We start from the raw sequence: 24,005 nt of genomic DNA on the forward strand, positions 1-24,005 counted from the left end.
CGGGAAAATTCGGGATAAAAAAGATTCCAAAGAGTCCTCGTGGCTTCCCCGCTTTTTATTGGGAAAAGGGGGAAGTTTGGGGTCACGTCGGAGCCACCTCGGGAATTTCCCGGGAAATGGGACGGGCGACGGTCCTGGGATTCGGCTGCCATCAGGATCTGCGGGGGAAAAATGGGAAAATCCTGGAAAATTTTGTGGGAAAGGAGGAAAAAACCAACCCCAAATGGGCAAATCCCAGAAAATTCCATGGAAAATTCAGGAAACCCCAAATCCTGATTTTTTTTTTTCCCCTGACCTTCACCACTAAAAATGCACCAGAAAAGCTGGGAAAAAAAAGTGGGAAAAAGCAGGAAAAAGGTGATAAAAATGGGAATAAAGAGGAAAAAAGGTGGGGAAAAAGCAGGAAAAAAGCCAAAAAATCAGGGGGAAAAAAGGGGGAAAAAAAGTGGGAAAAATGGGGGGAAAGCTGGGAAAAAGGCAGGGAAAAGTGGGAAAAAAACAGGATAAAGGGCAAAAAAAGTGGGAAAAGAGCTGGGAAAAAAGCAGGGAAAAGAGTGGGAGAGAAGTGGGAGAAAAGTGGGAAAAAAGCAGGAAAAAAGTGGGGAAAAACCAACAAAACCCCAGGAAAAACATGGAGGGGGGGGGGAAGCAGGAAAAATAAAATTCAAAGACAGTTGGAAAAATCTGGAAAAAAAGTAGAAAAACGCAGGAAAAATTCAGGAAAAAAGGAAAAAAAAACAGGAAAAATTTGGAAAGAAGCAGGAAAAAAGCTGGGAAATTTCATTAAAAAGTGGGGGGAAAGTGAGAAAAGCAGGGAAAAAGCTGGAAAAAGCAGAGGAAAAGTGGGAAAAATTGGGAAAAAATGGAAAAAGCAGGAAAAATTTCATTAAAAAGTGGGAAAATTTCATTAAAAAGTGGGGAAAATTTATTAAAAAGTGGGGAAAAAAGCAGGAAAAAGCAGAAAAAAAGCCGGATAAAAGCAGGAAAAAAGGAGGAAAAGGAGCCCAAATCCCAGATTATTTTTTTTTTGGGAATTCCGTACTGGGAGATGCGGCAGTTGGAGGCGGACACGAAGCGCCCGGTGTAGTGGATGTGGCAGCGCACCACGTTGTTGGTGAAATCCGACTCCAGCACCAAATATTTGGGATTCACCTGCACCTGGGATGAGGGAAAAGGGAGCTGGGAAATCAGCGGGAAAAAAATAAAAAAAAAAATTCCCGGGAAAAAAAAAATCGGGTGGGAAAGAGGAAAAATGTCTGGGAAAAGGGAAATCCTAAAAGAGTGAAAGGGGGAAAAAATTCCTCAAAACAGGGGAAAGGGAAAGGAAAGAAATCCCAAAATTAACAGGGAAAAGGGGAAATCTGGGAAGGAAAAACTCAAAAACAGGGAAAAGGGAAAGGGAAAAAATCCCACCAAAAATCAACAAGGAAAAGGGAAAATCAGGGGGGAAAAAATTCCCCAGAACAGGGAAAAGGGGAAAAAATCCCAAAATTAACAGGGAAAAGGGGAAATTTGGGGGGAAAAACGCTAAAAATCGACAGGGAAAAGAGAAGGGGGAAAAAATATCCCAAAATCGAGAGGGGAAAAGGGAAAATCAGGGAAAAAAAAAAGAGGGAAATGGGGAAACCGGAGGGGAAAAATCCCAAAAATCAACAGGGAAAAGGGAAGGAGGGGGGAAAAAAATCCCAAAAATTTTTAGGGGAAAAAGGAGATTTAGGGAAAGAAATTCCCAAAATTAGCAGGGAAAAGGGAAAATCAGGAAAAAAGTTCCCCAAAATCAACAGGGAATAGAGAAGGGGAAAAAAAACCCAAAAAGCAACAGGGAAAAGGGAAAATCAGGAAAAAAAAATCCCAAAAATTTACAAGGAAAAAGGAAATTCATGGGGGAAAAAGAATTCCCAAAATTACCAGGGAAAAGGAAAAATTGGGGGGGGAAAAATCCCAAAAATTAACGGGGGAAAAGGAAATTCATGGGGCAAAAAAAAATCCCCCAAATTAACAGGAAAAATCAGGGGGGGAAAAAACCCCAAAAACAGGGAAAAGAGAAGGGAAAAAAATTCCTAAAAATCAAGATGGAGACGGGGAAATCACAGGAAAAAAAAAACCCAAAATAAACCAGGAAAAGGGGGAAAAACCAGGAAAACCATCCCAGAAAAAACCCCAAAACAACCCCTAAGGGTGTGAAAATCCCGATGGGAGCCCGAATTGGGATTTCCCAGCCCGGAGTGTCCCCGGAGTGTCCCCGGAGTGTCCCCCGAGTGTCCCCGGAGTGTCCCCTGAGTGTCCCCCGAGTGTCCCCCGAGTGTCCCCGGAGTGTCCCCTGAGTGTCCCCCGAGTGTCCCCGGAGTGTCCCCGAGTGTCCCCGGAGTGTCCCGGAGTGTCCCCCGAGTGTCCCCCGAGTGTCCCCGAGTGTCCCCGGAGTGTTCCCGGAGTGTCCCCCGAGTGTCCCCCGGAGTGTCCCTCGAGTGTCCCCGAGTGTCCCCGAGTGTCCCCGAGTGTCCCCCGAGTGTCCCCGGAGTGTCCCCCGAGTGTCCCCCGAGTGTCCCCGGAGTGTCCCCTGAGTGTCCCCCGAGTGTCCCCCGAGTGTCCCCCGAGTGTCCCCGGAGTGTCCCTGAGTGTCCCCGGAGTGTCCCGGAGTGTCCCCCGAGTGTCCCCGGAGTGTCCCCGGAGTGTCCCCGGAGTGTCCCCCGAGTGTCCCCGAGTGTCCCCGAGTGTCCCCCGAGTGTCCCCGAGTGTCCCCGAGTGTCCCCGGAGTGTCCCCCGAGTGTCCCCGAGTGTCCCCGAGTGTCCCCGGAGTGTCCCCGAGTGTTCCCGGAGTGTCCCCCGAGTGTCCCCGGAGTGTCCCCCGAGTGTCCCCGAGTGTCCCCGGAGTGTCCCCCGAGTGTCCCCGGAGTGTCCCCCGAGTGTCCCCGGAGTGTTCCCGGAGTGTCCCTGGAGTGTCCCCCGAGTGTCCCCGGAGTGTCCCCGGAGTGTCCCCGAGTGTCCCCGGAATGTCCCCGAGTGTCCCCGGAGTGTCCCCGGAGTGTCCCCGGAGTGTCCCCGGAGTGTCCCTCGAGTGTCCCGGAGTGTCCCCCGAGTGTCCCCCGAGTGTCCCCCGAGTGTCCCCGGAGTGTCCCCGGAGTGTCCCCGGAGTGTCCCGGAGTGTCCCCGGAGTGTCCCCGAGTGTCCCCGGAGTGTCCCGGAGTGTCCCCCGAGTGTCCCCCGAGTGTCCCCGAGTGTCCCCGGAGTGTTCCCGGAGTGTCCCCGAGTGTCCCCGAGTGTCCCCGGAGTGTCCCCGGAGTGTCCCCGGAGTGTCCCCGAGTGTCCCCGGAGTGTCCCTGGAGTGTCCCCGGAGTGTCCCCGAGTGTCCCCCGAGTGTCCCCGGAGTGTCCCTCGAGTGTCCCCGGAGTGTCCCCGGAGTGTCCCCCGAGTGTCCCCGGAGTGTCCCCCGAGTGTCCCCGGAGTGTTCCCGGAGTGTCCCTGGAGTGTCCCCCGAGTGTCCCCGGAGTGTCCCCGGAGTGTCCCCGAGTGTCCCCGGAATGTCCCCGAGTGTCCCCGGAGTGTCCCCGGAGTGTCCCCGGAGTGTCCCTCGAGTGTCCCCGGAGTGTCCCCGGAGTGTCCCCCGAGTGTCCCCGGAGTGTCCCCCGGAGTGTCCCCGGAGTGTCCCCGGAGTGTCCCCCGAGTGTCCCCGGAGTGTCCCCGGAGTGTCCTCGGAGTGTCCCCCGAGTGTCCCCGGAGTGTCCCCGGAGTGTCCCCGGAGTGTCCCGGAGTGTCCCCGGAGTGTTCCCGGAGTGTCCCCGGAGTGTCCCCGAGTGTCCCCGGAGTGTCCCCGGAGTGTCCCCGGAGTGTCCCCGGAGTGTCCCCCGAGTGTCCCCGGAGTGTCCCCGGAGTGTCCCCGGAGTGTCCCCCGAGTGTCCCCGGAGTGTCCCCGGAGTGTCCCCGGAGTGTCCCCGGAGTGTCCCGGAGTGTCCCCGGAGTGTCCCCGAGTGTCCCGGAGTGTCCCCGGAGTGTCCCCGGAGTGTCCCCGAGTGTCCCCGGAGTGTCCCCGGAGTGTCCCCGGAGTGTCCCCGGAGTGTCCCCCGAGTGTCCCCGGAGTGTCCCCGAGTGTCCCCCGAGTGTCCCCGAGTGTCCCCGGAGTGTCCCCGGAGTGTCCCCCGAGTGTCCCCCGAGTGTCCCCCGAGTGTCCCCGAGTGTCCCCGGAGTGTCCCCGGAGTGTCCCCCGAGTGTCCCCCGAGTGTCCCCGAGTGTCCCCGGAGTGTCCCCGGAGTGTCCCCCGAGTGTCCCCGGAGTGTCCCCGGAGTGTCCTCGGAGTGTCCCCCGAGTGTCCCCCGGAGTGTCCCCGAGTGTCCCCGAGTGTCCCCCGAGTGTCCCCGAGTGTCCCCGGAGTGTCCCCAGAATGTCCCCGGAGTGTCCCCGGAGTGTCCCCGAGTGTCCCCGGAGTGTCCCCCGAGTGTCCCCGGAGTGTCCCCGGAGTGTCCCCGGAGTGTCCCCGGAGTGTCCCCGAGTGTCCCCCGAGTGTCCCCGGAGTGTCCCCGAGTGTCCCCGAGTGTCCCCGAGTGTCCCCGAGTGTCCCCGGAGTGTCCCCAGAATGTCCCCGAGTGTCCCCGAGTGTCCCCGAGTGTCCCCGGAGTGTTCCCGGAGTGTCCCCGGAGTGTCCCCCGAGTGTCCCCGGAGTGTCCCCGGAGTGTCCCCGGAGTGTCCCCGAGTGTCCCCCGAGTGTCCCCGGAGTGTCCCCGGAATGTCCCCGAGTGTCCCCCGAGTGTCCCCGGAGTGTCCCCGGAATGTCCCCGGAGTGTCCCCGGAGTGTCCCCCGAGTGTCCCCGGAGTGTCCCCGGAATGTCCCCGGAGTGTCCCCGGAGTGTCCCCGAGTGTCCCCGAGTGTCCCCGGAGTGTCCCCGGAGTGTCCCCCGAGTGTCCCCGGAGTGTCCCCGGAGTGTCCCCCGAGTGTCCCCGAGTGTCCCCCGAGTGTCCCCCGAGTGTCCCCGGAGTGTCCCCGGAGTGTCCCCGGAGTGTCCCGGAGTGTCCCCGGAGTGTCCCCGAGTGTCCCCGGAGTGTCCCGGAGTGTCCCCCGAGTGTCCCCCGAGTGTCCCCGAGTGTCCCCGGAGTGTTCCCGGAGTGTCCCCGAGTGTCCCCGAGTGTCCCCGGAGTGTCCCCGGAGTGTCCCCGGAGTGTCCCCGAGTGTCCCCGGAGTGTCCCTGGAGTGTCCCCGGAGTGTCCCCGAGTGTCCCCCGAGTGTCCCCGGAGTGTCCCTCGAGTGTCCCCGGAGTGTCCCCGGAGTGTCCCCCGAGTGTCCCCGGAGTGTCCCCCGAGTGTCCCCGGAGTGTTCCCGGAGTGTCCCCCGAGTGTCCCCGGAGTGTCCCCGAGTGTCCCCGGAGTGTCCCCGGAGTGTCCCCGGAGTGTCCCTCGAGTGTCCCCGGAGTGTCCCCCGAGTGTCCCCGGAGTGTCCCCGGAGTGTCCCCGAGTGTCCCCGGAATGTCCCCGAGTGTCCCCGGAGTGTCCCCGGAGTGTCCCCGGAGTGTCCCTCGAGTGTCCCCGGAGTGTCCCCGGAGTGTCCCCCGAGTGTCCCCGGAGTGTCCCCCGGAGTGTCCCCGGAGTGTCCCCGGAGTGTCCCCCGAGTGTCCCCGGAGTGTCCCCGGAGTGTCCTCGGAGTGTCCCCCGAGTGTCCCCGGAGTGTCCCCGGAGTGTCCCCGGAGTGTCCCCGGAGTGTCCCGGAGTGTCCCCGGAGTGTTCCCGGAGTGTCCCCGGAGTGTCCCCGAGTGTCCCCGGAGTGTCCCCGGAGTGTCCCCGGAGTGTCCCCGGAGTGTCCCCCGAGTGTCCCCGGAGTGTCCCCGGAGTGTCCCCGGAGTGTCCCCCGAGTGTCCCCGGAGTGTCCCCGGAGTGTCCCCGGAGTGTCCCCCGAGTGTCCCCCGAGTGTCCCCCGAGTGTCCCCGAGTGTCCCCGGAGTGTCCCCGGAGTGTCCCCCGAGTGTCCCCCGAGTGTCCCCGGAGTGTCCCCCGAGTGTCCCCCGAGTGTCCCCGGAGTGTCCCCGGAGTGTCCTCGGAGTGTCCCCCGAGTGTCCCCCGGAGTGTCCCCGAGTGTCCCCGAGTGTCCCCCGAGTGTCCCCGAGTGTCCCCGGAGTGTCCCCGGAGTGTCCCCCGAGTGTCCCCGAGTGTCCCCGAGTGTCCCCGGAATGTCCCCGGAGTGTCCCCGGAGTGTCCCCGGAGTGTCCCCCGAGTGTCCCCGGAGTGTCCCCAGAATGTCCCCGGAGTGTCCCCGGAGTGTCCCCCGAATGTCCCCGGAGTGTCCCCGAGTGTCCCCGAGTGTCCCCGGAGTGTCCCCGAGTGTCCCCGGAGTGTCCCCCGAGTGTCCCCGGAGTGTCCCCGGAGTGTCCCCGGAGTGTCCCCGGAGTGTCCCCGAGTGTCCCCCGAGTGTCCCCGGAGTGTCCCCGAGTGTCCCCGAGTGTCCCCGAGTGTCCCCGAGTGTCCCCGGAGTGTCCCCAGAATGTCCCCGAGTGTCCCCGAGTGTCCCCGAGTGTCCCCGGAGTGTTCCCGGAGTGTCCCCGGAGTGTCCCCCGAGTGTCCCCGGAGTGTCCCCGGAGTGTCCCCGGAGTGTCCCCGAGTGTCCCCCGAGTGTCCCCGGAGTGTCCCCGGAATGTCCCCGAGTGTCCCCCGAGTGTCCCCGGAGTGTCCCCGGAATGTCCCCGGAGTGTCCCCGGAGTGTCCCCCGAGTGTCCCCGGAGTGTCCCCGGAATGTCCCCGGAGTGTCCCCGGAGTGTCCCCGAGTGTCCCCGAGTGTCCCCGGAGTGTCCCCGGAGTGTCCCCCGAGTGTCCCCGGAGTGTCCCCGGAGTGTCCCCCGAGTGTCCCCGAGTGTCCCCGGAGTGTCCCCGGAATGTCCCCGAGTGTCCCCCGAGTGTCCCCGAGTGTCCCCGAGTGTCCCCGGAGTGTCCCCGGAGTGTCCCCGAGTGTCCCCGGAGTGTCCCTGGAATGTCCCCGAGTGTCCCCGGAGTGTCCCCGGAGTGTCCCCGGAGTGTCCCCGGAGTGTCCCCGGAGTGTCCCCGAGTGTCCCCGGAGTGTCCCCGGAGTGTCCCCGAGTGTCCCCCGAGTGTCCCCCGAGTGTCCCCGGAGTGTCCCCCGAGTGTCCCCGGAGTGTCCCCGAGTGTCCCCCGAGTGTCCCCGGAGTGTCCCCGGAGTGTCCCCGGAGTGTCCCCGAGTGTCCCCCGAGTGTCCCCGGAGTGTCCCCGAGTGTCCCCGGAGTGTCCCCGGAGTGTCCCCGGAGTGTCCCCGGAGTGTCCCCGAGTGTCCCCGAGTGTCCCCGGAGTGTCCCCCGAGTGTCCCCGGAATGTCCCCGAGTGTCCCCGAGTGTCCCCGAGTGTCCCCGGAGTGTCCCCGGAGTGTCCCCCGAGTGTCCCCGAGTGTCCCCGGAATGTCCCCGGAGTGTCCCCGGAGTGTCCCCCGAGTGTCCCCGAGTGTCCCCGAGTGTCCCCGGAGTTTCCCCCGAGTGTCCCCGGAGTGTCCCCGGAGTGTCCCCGGAGTGTCCCCGAGTGTCCCCGGAGTGTCTCCCGAGTGTCCCCGAGTGTCCCCGGAGTGTCCCCCGAGTGTCCCCGAGTGTCCCCGAGTGTCCCCGGAGTGTCCCCGGAGTGTCCCCGAGTGTCCCCGAGTGTCCCCGGAGTGTCCCCGAGTGTCCCCGAGTGTCCCCGCGGCACCTTGAGGATGTAGTTGCCGGGGGGAACGTCGGTGATGTCGATCCACTGGCAGTCGATGTCGGCGTTGTAGGTGTCGTAACAGCCCGGGCTGAGACCCTGCGGAATGGGGGAAAACCGGGAAAAACGGGAATGAACGGGGGAAAGGGGAATGAACGGGGGGAAGGGGAATTAATGGAGGGGAAGAGGGGGGGGAATGGACCGAAAGGGAGAAAAAATGACGGGAAAAGGGACAAAAAAGGGACAAAAAGGGACAAAAAGGGTCAAAAAAAGGACAAAAAAAGGACAAAAAAGGACAAAAAAAGGACAAAAAAGGACAAAAAAGGACAAAAAAGGGACAAAAAAAGGTCTAAAAAAGGGACAAAAAAGGACAAAAAAAGGGACCAAAAAGGGACAAAAAAAGGACAAAAAAGGACAAAAAAGGGATAAAAAAAGGAAAAAAAGGACAAAAAAGGGACAAAAAAAAAGGACAAAAAAGGACAAAAAAAAAGGGACAAAAAAAGGGACAAAAAAAGGGACAAAAAAAGGACAAAAAAAAAGGGAAAATGGGGAAAATTGGAGGCGGAGGGGGGAGGGGGAAAAAATGGGGAAAAATGGACAAATTTTCCCCATTTCGCTGAGACTCTGCGAAATGGGGGGAAAATGGGATAAACGGGAATTAATGGGGAAAACGGGAATGAACGGGGGAAAGGGGAATTAATGGAGGGGGAAGAGGGGGAAAAAATGGACCAAAAGGGATAAAAAATGACGGGAAAAGGGACAAAAAAAGGGGCAAAATGAGAAAAAAATGGGAGAAAAAAAGGGATGAAAAATGGGGGCGGGGGAAGAAAAAAATGGGCAAAAAAGGAGAGGAAAAAAGGGGACAAAAAATGGGAAAATGGGGAAAAATGGGAAAAATGGGGGAAAGGGAAAAAGGAGGGGGAAAGGACAAAAAAGGAGAAAAAATGACAGAAAAAGGGACAAAAAGGGGAAAATGGGGGGGGGGAGGGAGGAAAAAATGGAAAAAAAATGGGAAAATGGGAAAAAATGAGAAATTGGGGGGAAATGGGAAAAAATGGGGAAGGAAAAGTTTTTAAAAATGGACCAGAAAGGACAAAAAAGGGTCCAAAAGGGCTGGAAAACGTGACTGAAAGTGACCAAAGTGACAGAAGTGACCAGGCCACCGTCCCTGGTGTCACCTGGGTGTGGGCGGGGCGGGGGTAGTGCCACAAATGGGGACAAAATGGGGACAAAAAGGGACAAAATGGGGACAAAAAGGGTGGGAAATGTGACAAAAAGTGGCCTGAAAGTGACAGAAGTGACCAGGCCACCGTCCCCGGGGTCACCTGGGTGTGGGCGGTGCAGGCGTAGCGCTTGAGGTGGCCGAAGTCACAGGTGGTGTCCTCCAGGCAGAAGCTGGCCTTGTGTCCCTCGGCCACGCGGCGACCAGAGGTGACATCCAGCAGGTCGTAGTGACTGAACTCCGCCATGCTGTGGTAGTGCCTGGGGACACCGAGGGGACGCTGAGGGGACGCTGGGGACACTCTGGGGACACTGGGGACATGGGGACACTGAGGGGACACTGAGGGGACGCTGGGGACACTGGGGAAACTGGGGACATGGGGACACTGAGGGGACGCTGGGGACACTCTGGGGACACTCTGGGGACACTGGGGACACTGGGGACATGGGGACACTGAGGGGACACTGAGGGGACGCTGGGGACACTCTGGGGACACTGGGGACATTGGGGACATGGGGACACTGAGGGGATACTGAGGGGACGCTGAGGACATGGGGACACTGAGGACACTCTGGGGACACTGGGGAAACTGGGGACATGGGGACACTGAGGGGATACTGGGGACATGGGGACACTGAGGGGACACTGAGGGGACACTGGGGACATGGGGACATGGGGACACTGGGGACACTCTGGGGACACTGGGGACATGGGGACACTGGGGACACTGGGGACACTGGGGACATGAGGACACTGAGGGGACACTGGGGACACTCTGGGGACATGGGGACACTGAGGACACTCTGGGGACACTGGGGACACTGGGGACATGGGGACATGGGGACACTGGGGACACTCTGGGGACAGTCAGGGGACATTCACGGGACACGGGGACAGTCAGGGGACAATCAGGACAGTCAGGGGACACTGTCAGGACACTGGTGACGATCAGGGGGCAGTCAGGGGACAATCATGGGGACACTCAGGGGGCAATCAGGACAGGCAGGGGACACTCTGGGGACACTCTGGGGACACCGGGACAACCGGGACATTCAGAGGAATAATCAGGGGACAATCAAGGGGACACTCCGGGGACATCAAGGGGGACAATCAAGGGGACGAGCCATGGGATAAGAGGGGGACAGTCATGGGGACAGTGAGGGGACAACAGGGGGACAGTGAGGTGACACTCCGGGGACACTCCGGGGACACCCAGGGGACGTCACACACTGGGGGTGTCCCCACCCTTTAGAGGGGACATGGGGGGAGGGGACATCCGTGCTGGGGCACAGCAGGTGGCAGCTCCCGCCCTGGGGACATTCCCCGTGGCAGCGAGGGGACATCGCTGTGGGGGCGCGGTGGCTTTGGGGACAAAGAGCCCAGGGAAGGTGACACCAGCCCCAAGGAGACCCCAAAGCGACGTCACCAAACGGGGAAACGCCGCTGAAGAGCTGCCACCAGGGGGAGGGGACAGGGCTGGTGGCACCTGTGCCACTGCCACCAACAGGGTGGCCCTGGGGACAACGAGCTGAAGGAAGAGCCCTAAACGAAGCCACCAAACGGGGAAATGTCCCCAAAACGCCACCCAAAGCCCTGGGGGTGTCACCAGGCTTGGGCCGGCCCTGGGGACACGCGGGGACACTCACTGGTGGCACCTGTGCCGCTGCCACCATCACGGTGGCTTTGGGGACAAAAAACCCAAGGAAGCGTCCCCATTATCAATACCCCAAAACGAAGCCACCAAACGGGGAAATGTCCCCAAAACGCCACCCAAAGCCCTGGGGGTGTCACCAGGCTTGGGCCGGCCCTGGGGACACGCGGGGACACTCACTGGTGGCACCTGTGCCGCTGCCACCATCACGGTGGCTTTGGGGACAAAAAACCCAAGGAAGCGTCCCCATTATCAATACCCCAAAACGAAGCCACCAAACGGGGAAATGTCCCCAAAACGCCACCCAAAGCCCTGGGGGCGTCACCAGGCTTGGGCCGGCCCTGGGGACACCTGGGGACACTCACTGGTGGCAGCTGTGCCACTGCCAGCTGTGGCGGGGCTGGCTGGGCAGGAAGTCGGCCGTGCCCTGGTTCTTGACGCGCTGCGGGAAGCGCAGCAGCACCCGCACGTCGTAGTCGGTGGCCTCGGCCGCGTACGCCGTGCTGGGGACACGGGGACACGGGGACACGGGGACACACACGGGGACGGTGGGGAGGGTGGCACTGCCACCGCCCCCTGCCCGCCCGCCGGGAAAATCCCCTCTGCCCTTTTCCCCAGGGAATTTCCTCCGTGGGGAAGGAAGGGAAAAGAAAAAGGAGAGGGACGTCCCGGGCTTCGCCTGGCTCTTCCCGGCGCCTTTTTCCCTTCCCTTTTCCTTTTTTCCCCTTTTTCCCTTTTTTCCCTTTTCCCCTTTTTTTCCTTTCCCCCCTTTTCTTCCCTCTTTCCCCTTTTTTCCCTTTCCCGTTTTTTCACTTTTTTCCCTTTTTTCCTTTCCCCTTCTCTCTCCTCCACCCTTCACTTTCCCTTTCCCTTTTCCCTTTCCCTTTCCCTTTTCTCCTCCCTTTCCTCCCTTTTCCTCTTCTCTTCCCCGTGTCCCCCTTGTCCCGGGAACCCTCTCTCCCCCCACTTCACCCCAATGCAGGCCTCGCCTCCTTCCCAAAACATCCCCATTTCCCGGGAATCCCATTTCCCGGGAATCCCATCCCCACCTCACCCCAGCCCCTCTCCCTGCTCCCACATCCCCCGATCCCAGAGCGCTCCCATTCCCGGGAATCCTCCCTCTCCATTCCCGGGAATTCTGTCTGTCCCATTCCCGGGAATTCTGTCTGTCCCATTCCCGGGAATCCCGTCTGTCCCATTCCCGGGAATCCCGTCTGTCCCATTCCCGGGACTCTCACCTGGCCAGGCACTTCTCCTCGGCGGCGCAGCGCAGGGAGTACAGGTGAGCTCTCTGCACGTACGTGGAGGCCTGGACGTAGTTGGGATCCGGGACCAGGTCCGGGAGACCTGCGGGAAATCCGGGATACCACTGGGGACAGGGACAGGGGACAGGGGACATCCGGGATCAGATCTGGGAGATCTGCGGGATCACAGGGACATCCCCTGGGATTGGGGACACAGCTCCCGGAGGCCTGGACACGTTTGGGATCTGGGAACGACCACGGGGACATCCCTGGGGACATCCCTGGGGACATCCTTGGGGACAGGGATCAGGGACATCCCTGGGGACAGGGATTGGGGACAGGGACACCCCTGGGGACAGGGACCGGCGCCGCCCCTCGCCGCAGCCCTTTGGGGAAGTTTCGTGTCTCCGCTCCCGCCAGGTTTTCCCAATTTCCAGCTGGAAAATCCGCCCTCCCTCCTCCCTCCGGCCGAACCCGAGCCTCCATTTCCCGGGATCGGGAGCGAGAGTGGGATCGGGAGCGGGATCGGGATGGGGATGGGGAGCGGGATGGGGATCGGGGTCGGGACCGGGATTGGGATCGGGATCAGGATCGGGATCGGGATTGGGATCGGGATCGGGGTCTGGATCGGGATGGGGATGGGGATTGGGAGTGGGATGGGGATCGGGACCGGGACTGGGATCAGGATCAGGATGGGGATCAGGATCGGGATGGGGATGGGGATGGCTCGGGCCGCTGCCCCGGAAGCCATTCCCTGTCCCGGCCCTGGATGTGTCCCTGGGACACGCGGGGACAGGGCGGTGACAATCCCTGCCGTGACACGGTCCCCGTTCCCCGCTGTTCACCCCGAAGCGGGGTTATCCCTGCCCTTCTCCCTCTTTCCTGAAATTCCACACAATTCCCTGGGGACGGACGGAGGGATGCGGGGACAGGCGGGGCCGCCTCGGTTCCCCAAATTTCTGGAGCTGGAGTGGGAATTCCGCCCCCTTTCTGCACCTCCCGTTCCCAAAGGCGCCTCCAGCCCCTGGAATTGTCCTGGAATCTCCCCTCGGGAAGGATCGGCATGGGGGGGATGTTCCCCAGGGGCTCTGGGCCTCCCTGGCCCGTTCCCATCCTCATCCCTGTCCCATCCGTATCCCAATTCCATTCCCATCCCTCTCTTTCTCCCATTCCCATCCCATCCCCATCCTTATCCCAATCCCTGTCCCTATTCCCGGCCCTATCCCTGTTCCCATCCCAAAAATCCTCACCGCCGTCCCCGTTCCCATCCCTATCGCCATTCCCATAATCCCGATCCCATTCCCATAATCCCGATCCCCATTCCCGTCATCTTCGTCCCTGTCCCCATCCGCAGGCCATTCCCAAAATCCCCATCCCCACCTCCATCCTCGTCCCTATTCCCAACCCCATCCCCGTCCCCACGATCCTCGTCCCTATAATCCCTGTTCCCATCCTCAGCCCATTCCCAAAATGCCCGCACCATTCCCAAAATCTCCGTTCCCAAAATCCCCATTCCCAACCCCATTCCCATAATCCCACTCCCAGCTCCATTCCCACCCCTTCCAATCCCCCCAGGATCCCTCCCTTCCCTCTGGTGCCGTTTCCCGGCCCAATTCCCCATTTTCCCTCTTTTCCCTGGGTTTTTCCCCATTTCCCCTGGTTTTCCCTGGATTTTCCCTGGTTTATCCCCATTTTCCCTAGTTTTCCCCATTTCCTCCTGTTCATCCCTGGTTTTCCCTGGTTTTCCCCCATTTTTTCCCCATTTCCTCCTGGATTTTCCCCATTTTCCCCTGGTTTTCCCCGTGTTTCCCTGTTTTTTCCTGCCTTTCCCTGCTTTTCCCCCATTTTTTCCCCATTTCCCCATTTTTCCCTGTTTTCCCCTGGATTTTCCCCATTTCCCCCTGGTTTACTCTGGTTTTCCCTGCTTTTCCCTGTTTTTTTCCCCCAGTTTTCCCCCATTTCCCCCTGCTTTTCCCTGTTTTTTTTTCCCTGCTTTTCCCCAGTTTTCCCCCATTTCCCCCTGCTTTTCCCTGGTTTTTTTCCCTGCTTTTCCCCAGTTTTTCCCCATTTTCCCCATTTTTCCCTGGAAAGGAGAACAATGCCTCCTTGTTTCTGGGCCTGCCTTCCCGGGAGGGATCACGTCATTCCTTTGGAGCTCATTTCCTGCCCCATTCCCGCTGATGTAATTCCCGGGGGGGGACCCAAAAAAAAAAAGAAAAATCCCAAAAAACCGGGAGAGCTCGGAAAATCTTCTCCCCCATCCCTTAAAAAAATTCCTAAAAAACAAAAATAACATGGAAAAAGACCCCGGGGCCAGCCAAGGGAAGGTTTTCCATCCTTTCAGAAACTTTTTCCCTCCCTGCCCGTTGTTTTTAAGGAATTCTTGGAAGCTCCGGAGCGAAACCCGACTCCCGGACCAACGGGGAGTTTTGTGGGATTTGGATTTTCCCCTTTCCCTGCTGGATTTCGCCCTGGGATGGCCCCGTGGTTTTTATAGGATCTCGCGCCTCCTTTTGGGCTCAAACCTCCGGAATTCCCGGGATACCGGGATCTGGGATTGTCCCCAGCCCACCCCAAATTCTGGAGGGTTTTGCTGAGCCAGCGTTTTCCCGCTTCCCAAAAAACCTGGGAAAATCGTTCCCGGATCGGGACAATCCCAGCAGGGAAAGGTTTGGGTTTTCCCACCCGGCCGCCCCGGGAGCTGCCAGAGGAGATTTCCCTCTGTTCCCGGGAAAATCGGGATAATCGGCCCCTGTTTGTGCAGGTGTGCCGGGATCAGCCGGAAAATCCCACAGGGAGCGGTGGAAAAGCAGGAGCGGGGGGGACGGGAGGGGAGGGAATGGGAATGGGGACACCCGGAGAGACCGAGGGGATTCCGGCATCCCATCCCAACCCCATTCCCAATTCCATTCCCAATTCCAATCCCATCCTATCAAATTTATCCCAATCCCATTCCCCATCCCAAATGCAATTCCATTCACATTCCCAATTCCATCCCATCAATCCCACCCCAATTCCCAACCCCAATTCCATTCCCAATTCCAATCTCATCCCATCAAACCCATCCCAGTTCCATTCCCAATTCCATTTACAATCCCAGTTCCTTCCCATCCTAACCCGTTCCCAATCCCATTCCCAGTTCCATTCCCAATCCCATTCCCAATCCCATTCCCAATTCCATTCCCAATTCCAATCCCATCCCATCAAACCCATCCCAATCCCATTCCCCATCCCAAATGCAATTCCATTCACAATCCCACTCCCATCCCATCAATGCCATCCCAATCCCATTCCATCAGGATCCCTCCTCCATCCCCATGGAATCCCGGGATTCCCAACCCCCGGAATCACCCCAATCCCAAATCCGACCCCAGCAAAGAGAGACTTCCCTGGGAATTCCGACACCTCCCGCCTCATCCAGGGGCGACGCCAAACTCCCTCTCGGTGGGACCCAAATTCCCGTGGAATTCCCAAATCCCCCTTTCCTTCCCAAACCAACCCTGGGGCACCCAATCCATGGGGCCAAGGGGAAAAACCCTCCTGGAGACGGGATCGGGGTTGGGAAACCTCTGGAAATGGGATCGGGGTTGGGATCTGGGTAGGGAAAACTTTTGGGGTCTGGAGCCCCCTTCCCTTCCCTTCCCTTCCCCACCCCCAGGAGCTGCTCCTCTCGCTCCCACCCCTGGATCAGGCCTGGAATTTTCCCGTCCCCTCTTCCCAGATTTCCCCACCCGGTGCAGACCCCCCACGGCCCCGTTCCCGCAGAACCCCCGAGAATTCCTTCATGAACCCCCGGCCCATTTATTTCCCCCTTTTCCCTGGGTTTCCCTGGGTTTCTCCTGATTTTCCCTGGTTTACCCCGTTCCCTCCTGGTTTTCCCTGCTTTTCCCCCCATTTTTCCCTGGTTTTCCCCCATTTTTCCCTGGTTTTCCCTGTTTCCCCCCATTTTTCCCTAGTTTTCCCCATTTTCCCCCTGGTTTTCCCCATTTTTCCCTGGTTTTCCCCAGGTTTTCCCCTAATTTTCCCCCTAGTTTTCCCCTGGTTTTCCCTGGTTTTCCCCATTTTTTCCTGTTTCCCCCCATTTCCCCCTAGTTTTCCCCCTCTTTCCCCATTTTCCCCTGGAATTTCCCCTGGTTCCCCCCATTTCCCCCTAGTTTTCCCCTGGTTTTCCCCATTTTCCCCTGGAATTTCCCCTGGTTTCCCCCATTTCCCCCCATTCTCCCCCCGTTTTTCCCCCCCGATCAGATTCCCTCATTAACCCCCAGCCGGGGGCCGGGAATGCCGAACATTCCTGCCGGATCCGGCCGGGATTAGGAGGCTCCCGAGGAGCTTTGGCCGCAGAACTCATCACTAATAATTAACAATTAACAATTAACACCAAATCCGGCGCCGGGAACCGCTGGCTCCAATTAGGATGCCCCGGGAGGTGACAGGGAGGTGACAGGGAGGTGACAACATTCCCAAAACACCGCGAATGACCCCGCGGAGGGAGCGGCCGGAATTCCACGGGGTGGGCTTCGATTCCCGCGGAATTTCTCCGGGAAAAGCGGGAAGAAGCTCCGGGAGCTGCGTGTCCCGAATTCCCTGGCGGAGCCACCGGCTCCAGGGATCCTGGAAGGACACGGACGCCGCCAACGGGGAATTTGGCTGGAATTTTTCCCGGGGAATTTGGCCGGAATCTTTGCCGGGTCACCGGAGGGGCAGCTGTCCTCGGGTGTCCCTCCGGAGCCTCGGGAATTCCGGAATTCCCTGAATCCCTCATCGCCTTCACCCCCTGGGCCCCGTTCCTGGCTCCTCCTGACATCCCAAAAGATCCTGAGTTTCTCCGGTTGCTCCTGAGATCCCAAAAAAAACCCCCATTCCCGAGTTTTTCCCGGAGTGTTCCCTCCCTGTCTGCGTAGGGCAGGGCCGGGCCGGGCCCTTCCCACGGCCCCGAATCCCGCGGGATGGGCTTTTCCCAGAAATCTGGGATGGGGCTGGACGGGTCACGGGGTCGGGCTGGGATGGGATTCCCGAGGGATGGGCTGGGAACGGCTCCCGAGGGCTCCTCACGCCCTTCGGAGCGAAAACTCTTGGAAAGCTCAGCCCAAATCCTGGGATTTCATCGGGATGGGGACGGAGTGACCCCGGAGTGACCCCAGAGTGACCCCGGAGTGACCCCGGAGTGGCTGGAATGGGGGGAGCACGGATCCGTCCGTCCATCCAGCCGGGAATGGAGAGTGTGCAGGCTGGGATTGCCGGGATCAGCCCTGTCCCATCCCAAATATTCCATGGATAACCAGAATCCAGCCCCATCCCAAACACCCCATGGATAACCGGGATCAGCCCTGTCCCATCCCAAACACCCCATGGATAACCGGGATGAGCCCCATTCCAAACATTCCATGGATGACCAGGATCCAATCCCATCCCAAACACCCCATGGATAACCGGGATCAGCCCTGATCCCATCCCGGCGTGATCCCAATCCAAGGCACAAGAACCCCCCCCCCCCACGGATAAGGGATGAGCTGGGACACGCCACAGCCCCATCCCAAAATTACGGGGATGCCTCTGGACACAACCCAGTTCCCTCTCTCCGTTCCCAAACCCCGCGGGGTCTCCGCGAGCCCCTGCGGCTCCGGCCCCGTCCCGGAGCGAATCCCGGGAATTCCGCCCATCCCGAGGAAACCCCGAACTCACCGCGGGCCCCCAGGCTGGGTCTGTAGACGCTGCCCACGCTGAGGCGGGCTCGGCTGTCGGGCACCGCCTGCGCGGGCTCGGGGCTCCGGCCGGGAAGGAAAGGCTCGGCGCGGGCCAGCCCGAAAGCTTCGGGGCCCCGGAAGGGCGGCTGCCGCTCGTGGGGCGGGAATTGCGCCCCAAAGCCCAGGTTTTCCATGGAGCCCGTGGCGGTTTGCGGCTCGGGCTCGGTGTCGTGGTACAGGCTGTGGGAATAGCGGCGATCCAACGGGAAGCCCGCGGCTCCGTAGGGATTGGGCTCCTCCGCGAAATCCTCGGGCAGAGCGCGGGGCTGCAGCGGGAACGCCACCCCCGGCCCTGGCCCTGTCCCCATCCCTGTCCCTAACCCCGTCCCCATCGCTGTCCCCATCCTTGTCCCTATTCCAACCTCCATCCCTGTCCCCATCCCTGTCCCCATCCCTGTCCCCATCCCTGTCCCCATCCCTGTCCCCATCCCTGTCCCCACCGCGCTCCGCGACGCGGGGACGCCCTCGGCGCGCTCGCCGTGCGGTGCCACCCCCGCGGCGACAAAGGGCGGCTGTCCCGCCACCCCCGCGGCGACAAAGGGCGGCTGTCCGGCCGAGGCGGAGGCGAAGGCGAAGGAGGACGCTGCCACCCCCGAGGACGTCGCCTGCCGCCCGCGCGCCGCCGGTCGCCGCTGTCCCCCCGCGCCGTGGCCCGGCGGGCCGTCCCGCCAGTTGGGCGGCACCTGGCCGAAGCCGAAGGGATGTCGCGCTTGTCCCCGCACCGTCCCCGAGGCGGGCGCCTGGCGGCGGACGCTGCCGGCCGCGCCCGCCGTCCCCGCCAGCCAGAGGCGGCTGCCCGCGGGCCGCTCCTGCCCGGCGGGCACGAACTCGGCGCCGCTGTTGAGCAGGCTGTAGAGGCGCCCGTTGTTCTCCCACTGGATCAGCTGCCGCCAGGGCTCCTGCGCCGCCGCCAGCAGCAGCAGCGCGGCCCAGAGCGCCCCGCGCCGCCACAGCCCCGCCGGCATCGCCGCCGAGGCCGCCGGCACCGCCCGTGCCCGTCACCTCCCCGGGGCAGCGCCGCCGGCAGCGCCGCTCGGGCCCGGCGGCGCCTCGGCCTCGGCTGCCTTCGCCTGCTCCTCTCCTCCTCCTCCTCCTCCTCCTTCCTCCTCCTTTTCCAAGCCTTCCTCCCTCGTCCTCCTTCGCCTGTTCCTCCTCCTCCTCCTCTCTCTCCTCCTCCCCCTGTCCCTCCTTCTCCCTCTCTTCCCCTTTTTCCAAACTTTTCTCCCTCCTCCGACCCCGGCTCCTCCTCCTCCTCCTCTTTTTCCTCCTCCTCCCGCTCCTTTTCCAAACCTTCCTCCCTCCTTCTCCTCCCCCTCCTCCTCCTCTTTTTCCCCTCTCCCTCTTTTCCAAGCCTTCCTCCCTCTCCTTCTCCCTCCTCCTCCTCCTCAGGGGAAGCGAAGTTCGGCGGGAATTCCGCGGGATTCGCTCCAAGGATTCGCTCCTAGAGCGGATCCCGAACTCCGCGACAAGGGCGGAAGTGAATCCAGGCGGGGAAAAAAAACCCAAAACCTTGGAATTGTCACTTTTCTCCACTTTTTTTTGAGGTTTTAAAACCCTGGGATGAATCCCGGAGTGGAATTTGGGTGGAATTCCTCGGGATTCGCTCCCGGGAAGCGCTTCCAGAGCGGGTCCTGCCCTCCGGGAGAAGGCGGGAATTGCATCCAGTTGGGATTTAAAAAAACCAAAAAAGGTGGAATTTCCCTTTTCCCCTCTTTTTTAACCCTTGAAGGATCCCTTTTCCTCCCGAATTCCCTGATTTTCCCGGGATGAGGCTCTGGAAAAGCCCCTTCGTTCCCTCTACAGAGCTTCCCAAAGGACAACTGTGCCCAAAAAATGGGATTTTCCTCCCAGATTTTGCCTCTTTGGGTCCATTTGGGATTTTTTCCCCCTGGATGTTAAATCCCGAATTATGGCGGGAAACGCCTGGAATTAATCAGGAATTTGGCTGGAAACTCCTTTATTCTTCTGGGAATATTGAATAAAAAGTGGGATCCAAGGAGGGAATCCCCAAATCCCAAATCCTGTGGGACCCCAAAACCTTCTGGATCCCCCAAGAATTCCCGGTTTTCCCCTTCTGGGAATGCTGGAGTTGATGTAGCAGGGTGGGATGGAAATCCGGGATAATTCCCAAATCCCAGATCCCATGGCAGGGACAGGGGGTGGCACTGGGATGTCCCCTCTGGATCCCATGGATGGCGGGGATGGGAATTTGGGGATTTTGGGGATTTAGGGAGGGAGGAGATCCAGGGAAAGGTTGGGAAGGGACGGGGGGGGGGGGGGTCTCCATGAGGTTGGGAATTCTGGGGATTTCCAGGTCCATTCCCGGCCCAGGCGATGTCACCGGGATTGGGATGAGGGGACAAAGTCACCCTGAATGGGGGGGGACATGTGGGTCCTGTCCCCAATCCCAAAATCCCCAAATCCCCAATTCCAAATCCTAAATTCTGAATCCCAAATCTCCAAATCCCCAATCCCAAATCCCCAAATCCTGAATGCCCAAATCCCGAATCCCAAATGCCCAATCCCCAAATCCCAAATTCTGATTCCCAAAATCCCGAATCCTCGATCCAAAAATCCCAGATCCCCAATCCCGAATCCCCGATCCCGAATTCCCAATCCCCGATCCCAAACCCCAGTGGGGCCAGGGAGGGTGACAATGGGGCGGGGACGCCGGGGACACGGGTGTCACCGAGGGCGCAGGGGGGTGACACCGGGCTCACGGGACAGGCGTGTGGCAGCAGGGACGGGGACAGGGGAGGTGACAGTGGCCGCACGAGGGGGGCACGGCGGGGACAGGGACGCAGGGTGGCACCGGGGACAGGGACACGGAGGTTCCGGGGGACACACGGCGGGGGTGGCAGTGGGGACAGTGCAGGTGACAACGGGGACAGGGAGGTGGCCGAGGGGACAGGGACACCGTGGGTGGCGGAGGGGACACGGGGCTGGAGTGGGGACACGGGAGGTGACAATCGGGACAGGTCCCAGAGCCAAAACGCCGGATCCCAAATCCCAGATCCCAAATCCCAAATATCAAACCTCAAATCCCAAATCCCAAATCCTAAATTGCAGATCCCAGACCGCAAATCCCAAAACCCGGATCCCAAATCCCAACACCCAAATCTCGGATACCGGATCCCAAATCCCCAATCTCAAATCCCAAGTCCCACATCCCAAATCCCAGACCCCAAATCCCAAAATCCCGGATCCCAAATCCCAAACCCCAAGTCCCAAATCACCAACCCCAAATCCCAAGTCTCAAACCCCAAGTCCCAAACCCCAAATCCCGTATCCCGAATCCCAAATCCCGGATCCCAAACCCCAAACCCTGGATACCAAATCCCAAACCCCAACCCCAAATCCCGGATCCCAAAACCCGCATCCCAAACTCCAAACCCCAAACCCCAAATTCCAAATCCCGGATCCCGGATCCCAAATCCCGGATCCCAAACCCCAAACCCTGGATCCCAAGTCCCAAATCCCAACCCCAAATCTCGGATCCCAAATCCCGGATCCCAAACTCCAAACCCCGGATCCCAAACCCCAGATCCCCGATCCCAAATCCCAAATCCCGGATCTCAGACCCCAAATCCCGGATCCCAGACCCCAAATCCCGGATTCCAGACCCCAAATCCCGGATCCCAGACCCCAAATCCCGGATCCCAAACACCAAATCCCGGATCCCAGTCCCCAAATCCCGGATCCCAGACCCCAGATCCCGGATCCCAGACCCCAAATCCCGGATCCCAGACCCCAAATCCCGGATCCCAAACCCCAAATCCCGGATCCCAGACCCCAAATCCCGGATCCCAGTCCCCAAATCCCGGATCCCAGACCCCAAATCCCGGATCCCAAACCCCAAATCCCGGATCCCAGACCCCAAATCCCGGATCCCAGACCCCAAATCCCGGATCCCAGCCCTGCCCGGTCCCCGCTTGTCGCCGCTGTCCCCGCGCCACCCGCGGGTGTCACCGGCCGCGTCGCCGCCGCCAGGGGGCGCCCGCAGCCCGCGCTGGAGGAGCCAATCCTGGGAAAACCCGGGAAGTTTGGGATCGGCATTTCTCGGGACAGCCGGGCCGGGGAAACCCCAAAGCCCGGCTGGAATTCGGGAATCGGCACCGCGTCGGCATTCCCGGCTGGAATCCCGCCGTGCTCCAGAAGGTTCCGCGGCTCCAGAAGGATCAGATCCCAACATCTGGACGAGGATCTGATCCCAACATCTGGGCAGGACAAATCCCATTGTCCAGCGGCTCCAGGAGACCCCGATCCCATGGGATTCTCCCGTTGGATCAGCCTTTCCCTGGATGGATTCAGGCTGCAGGAAAGGTGGGAATGGAGATGAATCCCTGGGATATTCCCAGACCTGGATATTCCGGGAAGGCGGGAATTCCCTCCTGCTGGAATCAGGGCCAAGGGGGAGTCCAAATCCATGGAATTTTTCCCCCCAAAATTGGAAATTTTGGGTCCCAGGGTGGGGAGCTGGGGTGGGAGGGGAGATCCCAGTAAATTCTGGATGAGCCTGGAAAAATGTGGGAAAATTTTCCTGTGGAAATTTATTCCAGGGATAAAAATCCCTTTTCTTTTTTTCCCCAGAGAAATCCCCTTCCTGTGGATTTTCCCAGGAAAATTCTGGGAAATGCCATAAAACTCGAGGCGGGAAATCAAGGAACGGGAATAAAATCATTCCCATCTTTCCATCGCCTTCCATGGAATTCCCATGGGAAAAGCTCTGCATGGAGAATCCTGGGAATGGGAAGGAAAAGGGGAGCGAAGGATGAGCTTGGATTCTCCGAGGATGAGCTTTTCCCAGATTTCTCCCTGGATCCCAGAAGGGTTTTGTGGGAAGTGCTCCCACTCTGAGCATTTTGGAGGGATTTTTATCCACCTGAGGCCGGACTGGAATTCCCTGGATTCACCTCGGGATGGGAGACAGGAGAAGCAGGATCTGGGAGAAGCTGGAATTCCTTAGGATCCTCCACTGGGGTTTCTTCTCTTCCCAAAATCATTCCGTGGATTTTATCCCTGGATCTGCATCTCCATTCTTCCCAGAAATCCCTGTCCTGACATTCCCACCAATCCATGTGCTGGTATCCCCACAGACTTTCAGGATGAGAGAGCGGAATTCACTTCCCAGGATCTCCTCGTTCTCCCAAGGTGGGAATTAGGGAAGGAGATTCCCACTGGGAATTCTGATCCTGGAAAAGGCCATTCCCATAAATCTGTGGAGTCCAGGATGGCTCCATGGAGTTCCCGCCATTCCAGGACTGGGAGATTTTTGGGAATCAGGAGGGCGGAGCCATGGCCAAGAGGGTGTCCAGGGGTATTGAGCATTCCCAATGGGAGGAGAAAATCTTGGAAATGCGCCGGGATCAGCACTGCCCAGGGACAGAGCCCTGGTCCCTCCTGGATGGATTCTGGATTTGGAGTGAATTCTTCCACCCATACATCCCTCCATCCCTCCATCCACCCATCCATCCATACATCCATCCATCCATCCCTCCATCCCTCCATCCCTCCATCCATCCCTCCATCCATCCATCCCTCCATCCATCCCTCCATCCCTCCATCCATCCATCCATCCATCCATCCATCCATCCATCCCTCCACCCATCCATCCCTCCATCCATCCCTCCATCCCTCCATCCATCCCTCCATCCCTCCATCCATCCATCCATCCATCCATCCATCCATCCCTCCATCCATCCATCCATCCATCCCTCCATCCCTCCATCCATCCCTCCATCCCTCCATCCCTCCATCCCTCCATCCCTCCATCCCTCCATCCCTCCATCCATCCCTCCATCCCTCCATCCATCCATCCCTCCATCCATCCCTCCATCCCTCCATCCATCCATCCCTCCATCCCTCCATCCATCCATCCATCCATCCATCCATCCATCCATCCCTCCATCCATCCATCCCTCCATCCCTCCATCCATCCCTCCATCCCTCCATCCATCCCTCCATCCATCCATCCCTCCATCCCTCCATCCATCCATCCATCCATCCATCCCTCCATCCCTCCATCCATCCCTCCATCCCTCCATCCATCCATCCCTCCATCCATCCATCCCTCCATCCATCCATCCATCCCTCCATCCCTCCATCCATCCCTCCATCCATCCCTCCATCCATCCATCCCTCCATCCATCCATCCCTCCATCCCTCCATCCATCCCTCCATCCATCCATCCATCCCTCCATCCCTCCATCCATCCATCCCTCCATCCATCCCTCCATCCCTCCATCCATCCATCCCTCCATCCCTCCATCCATCCATCCCTCCATCCATCCCTCCATCCATCCATCCCTCCATCCATCCATCCATCCATCCCTCCATCCCTCCATCCCTCCATCCATCCATCCCTCCATCCATCCCTCCATCCCTCCATCCATCCATCCCTCCATCCATCCCTCCATCCATCCATCCATCCATCCCTCCATCCATCCATCCATCCATCCCTCCAGTATCTTAGGAGGAGGAGAAAAG

At 59.7% G+C, this 24,005-nt stretch overlaps 1 protein-coding gene across 1 annotated transcript; it reads right to left on the minus strand.

The window, feature by feature from the left end:
* Positions 1 to 24: 24 nt before the first annotated feature.
* On the minus strand, positions 25 to 18,705 carry LOXL1 (lysyl oxidase like 1). The gene is made up of 7 exons (XM_066196107.1): positions 17,458 to 18,705; positions 11,770 to 11,878; positions 10,897 to 11,034; positions 8,984 to 9,140; positions 7,662 to 7,757; positions 1,043 to 1,158; positions 25 to 158 (listed from the first exon to the last, which is right to left on the minus strand). The coding sequence occupies exons 1-7, from the start codon at positions 18,482 to 18,484 to the stop codon at positions 152 to 154; spliced, it is 1,650 nt and encodes a 549-aa protein (XP_066052204.1). The 5' UTR covers positions 18,485 to 18,705; the 3' UTR covers positions 25 to 151.
* Between the last annotated feature and the right edge of the window lie 5,300 nt (positions 18,706 to 24,005).

The sequence above is a fragment of the Chamaea fasciata genome, unplaced genomic scaffold (genome assembly GCF_029207755.1).
Source record: "Chamaea fasciata isolate MVZ Bird 193981 ecotype frontalis unplaced genomic scaffold, bChaFas1.0.hap1 SCAF_14, whole genome shotgun sequence".
NCBI classification, from domain to species: domain Eukaryota; kingdom Metazoa; phylum Chordata; class Aves; order Passeriformes; family Sylviidae; genus Chamaea; species Chamaea fasciata.

Bases quoted from the DNA above. Each gene is read 5' to 3' on its own strand.
- LOXL1 (XM_066196107.1), bottom strand. From the start codon at position 18,484: ATGCCGGCGGGGCTGTGGCGGCGCGGGGCGCTCTGGGCCGCGCTGCTG. The intron at 11,035-11,769 runs GTGAGAGTCCCG...CCGTGTCCCCAG, and splicing joins GAGGAGAAGTGCCTGGCCAG to CACGGCGTACGCGGCCGAGG. The intron at 1,159-7,661 runs GTGCCGCGGGGA...CCCTCATCCCAG, and splicing joins CCGGCAACTACATCCTCAAG to GTGCAGGTGAATCCCAAATA.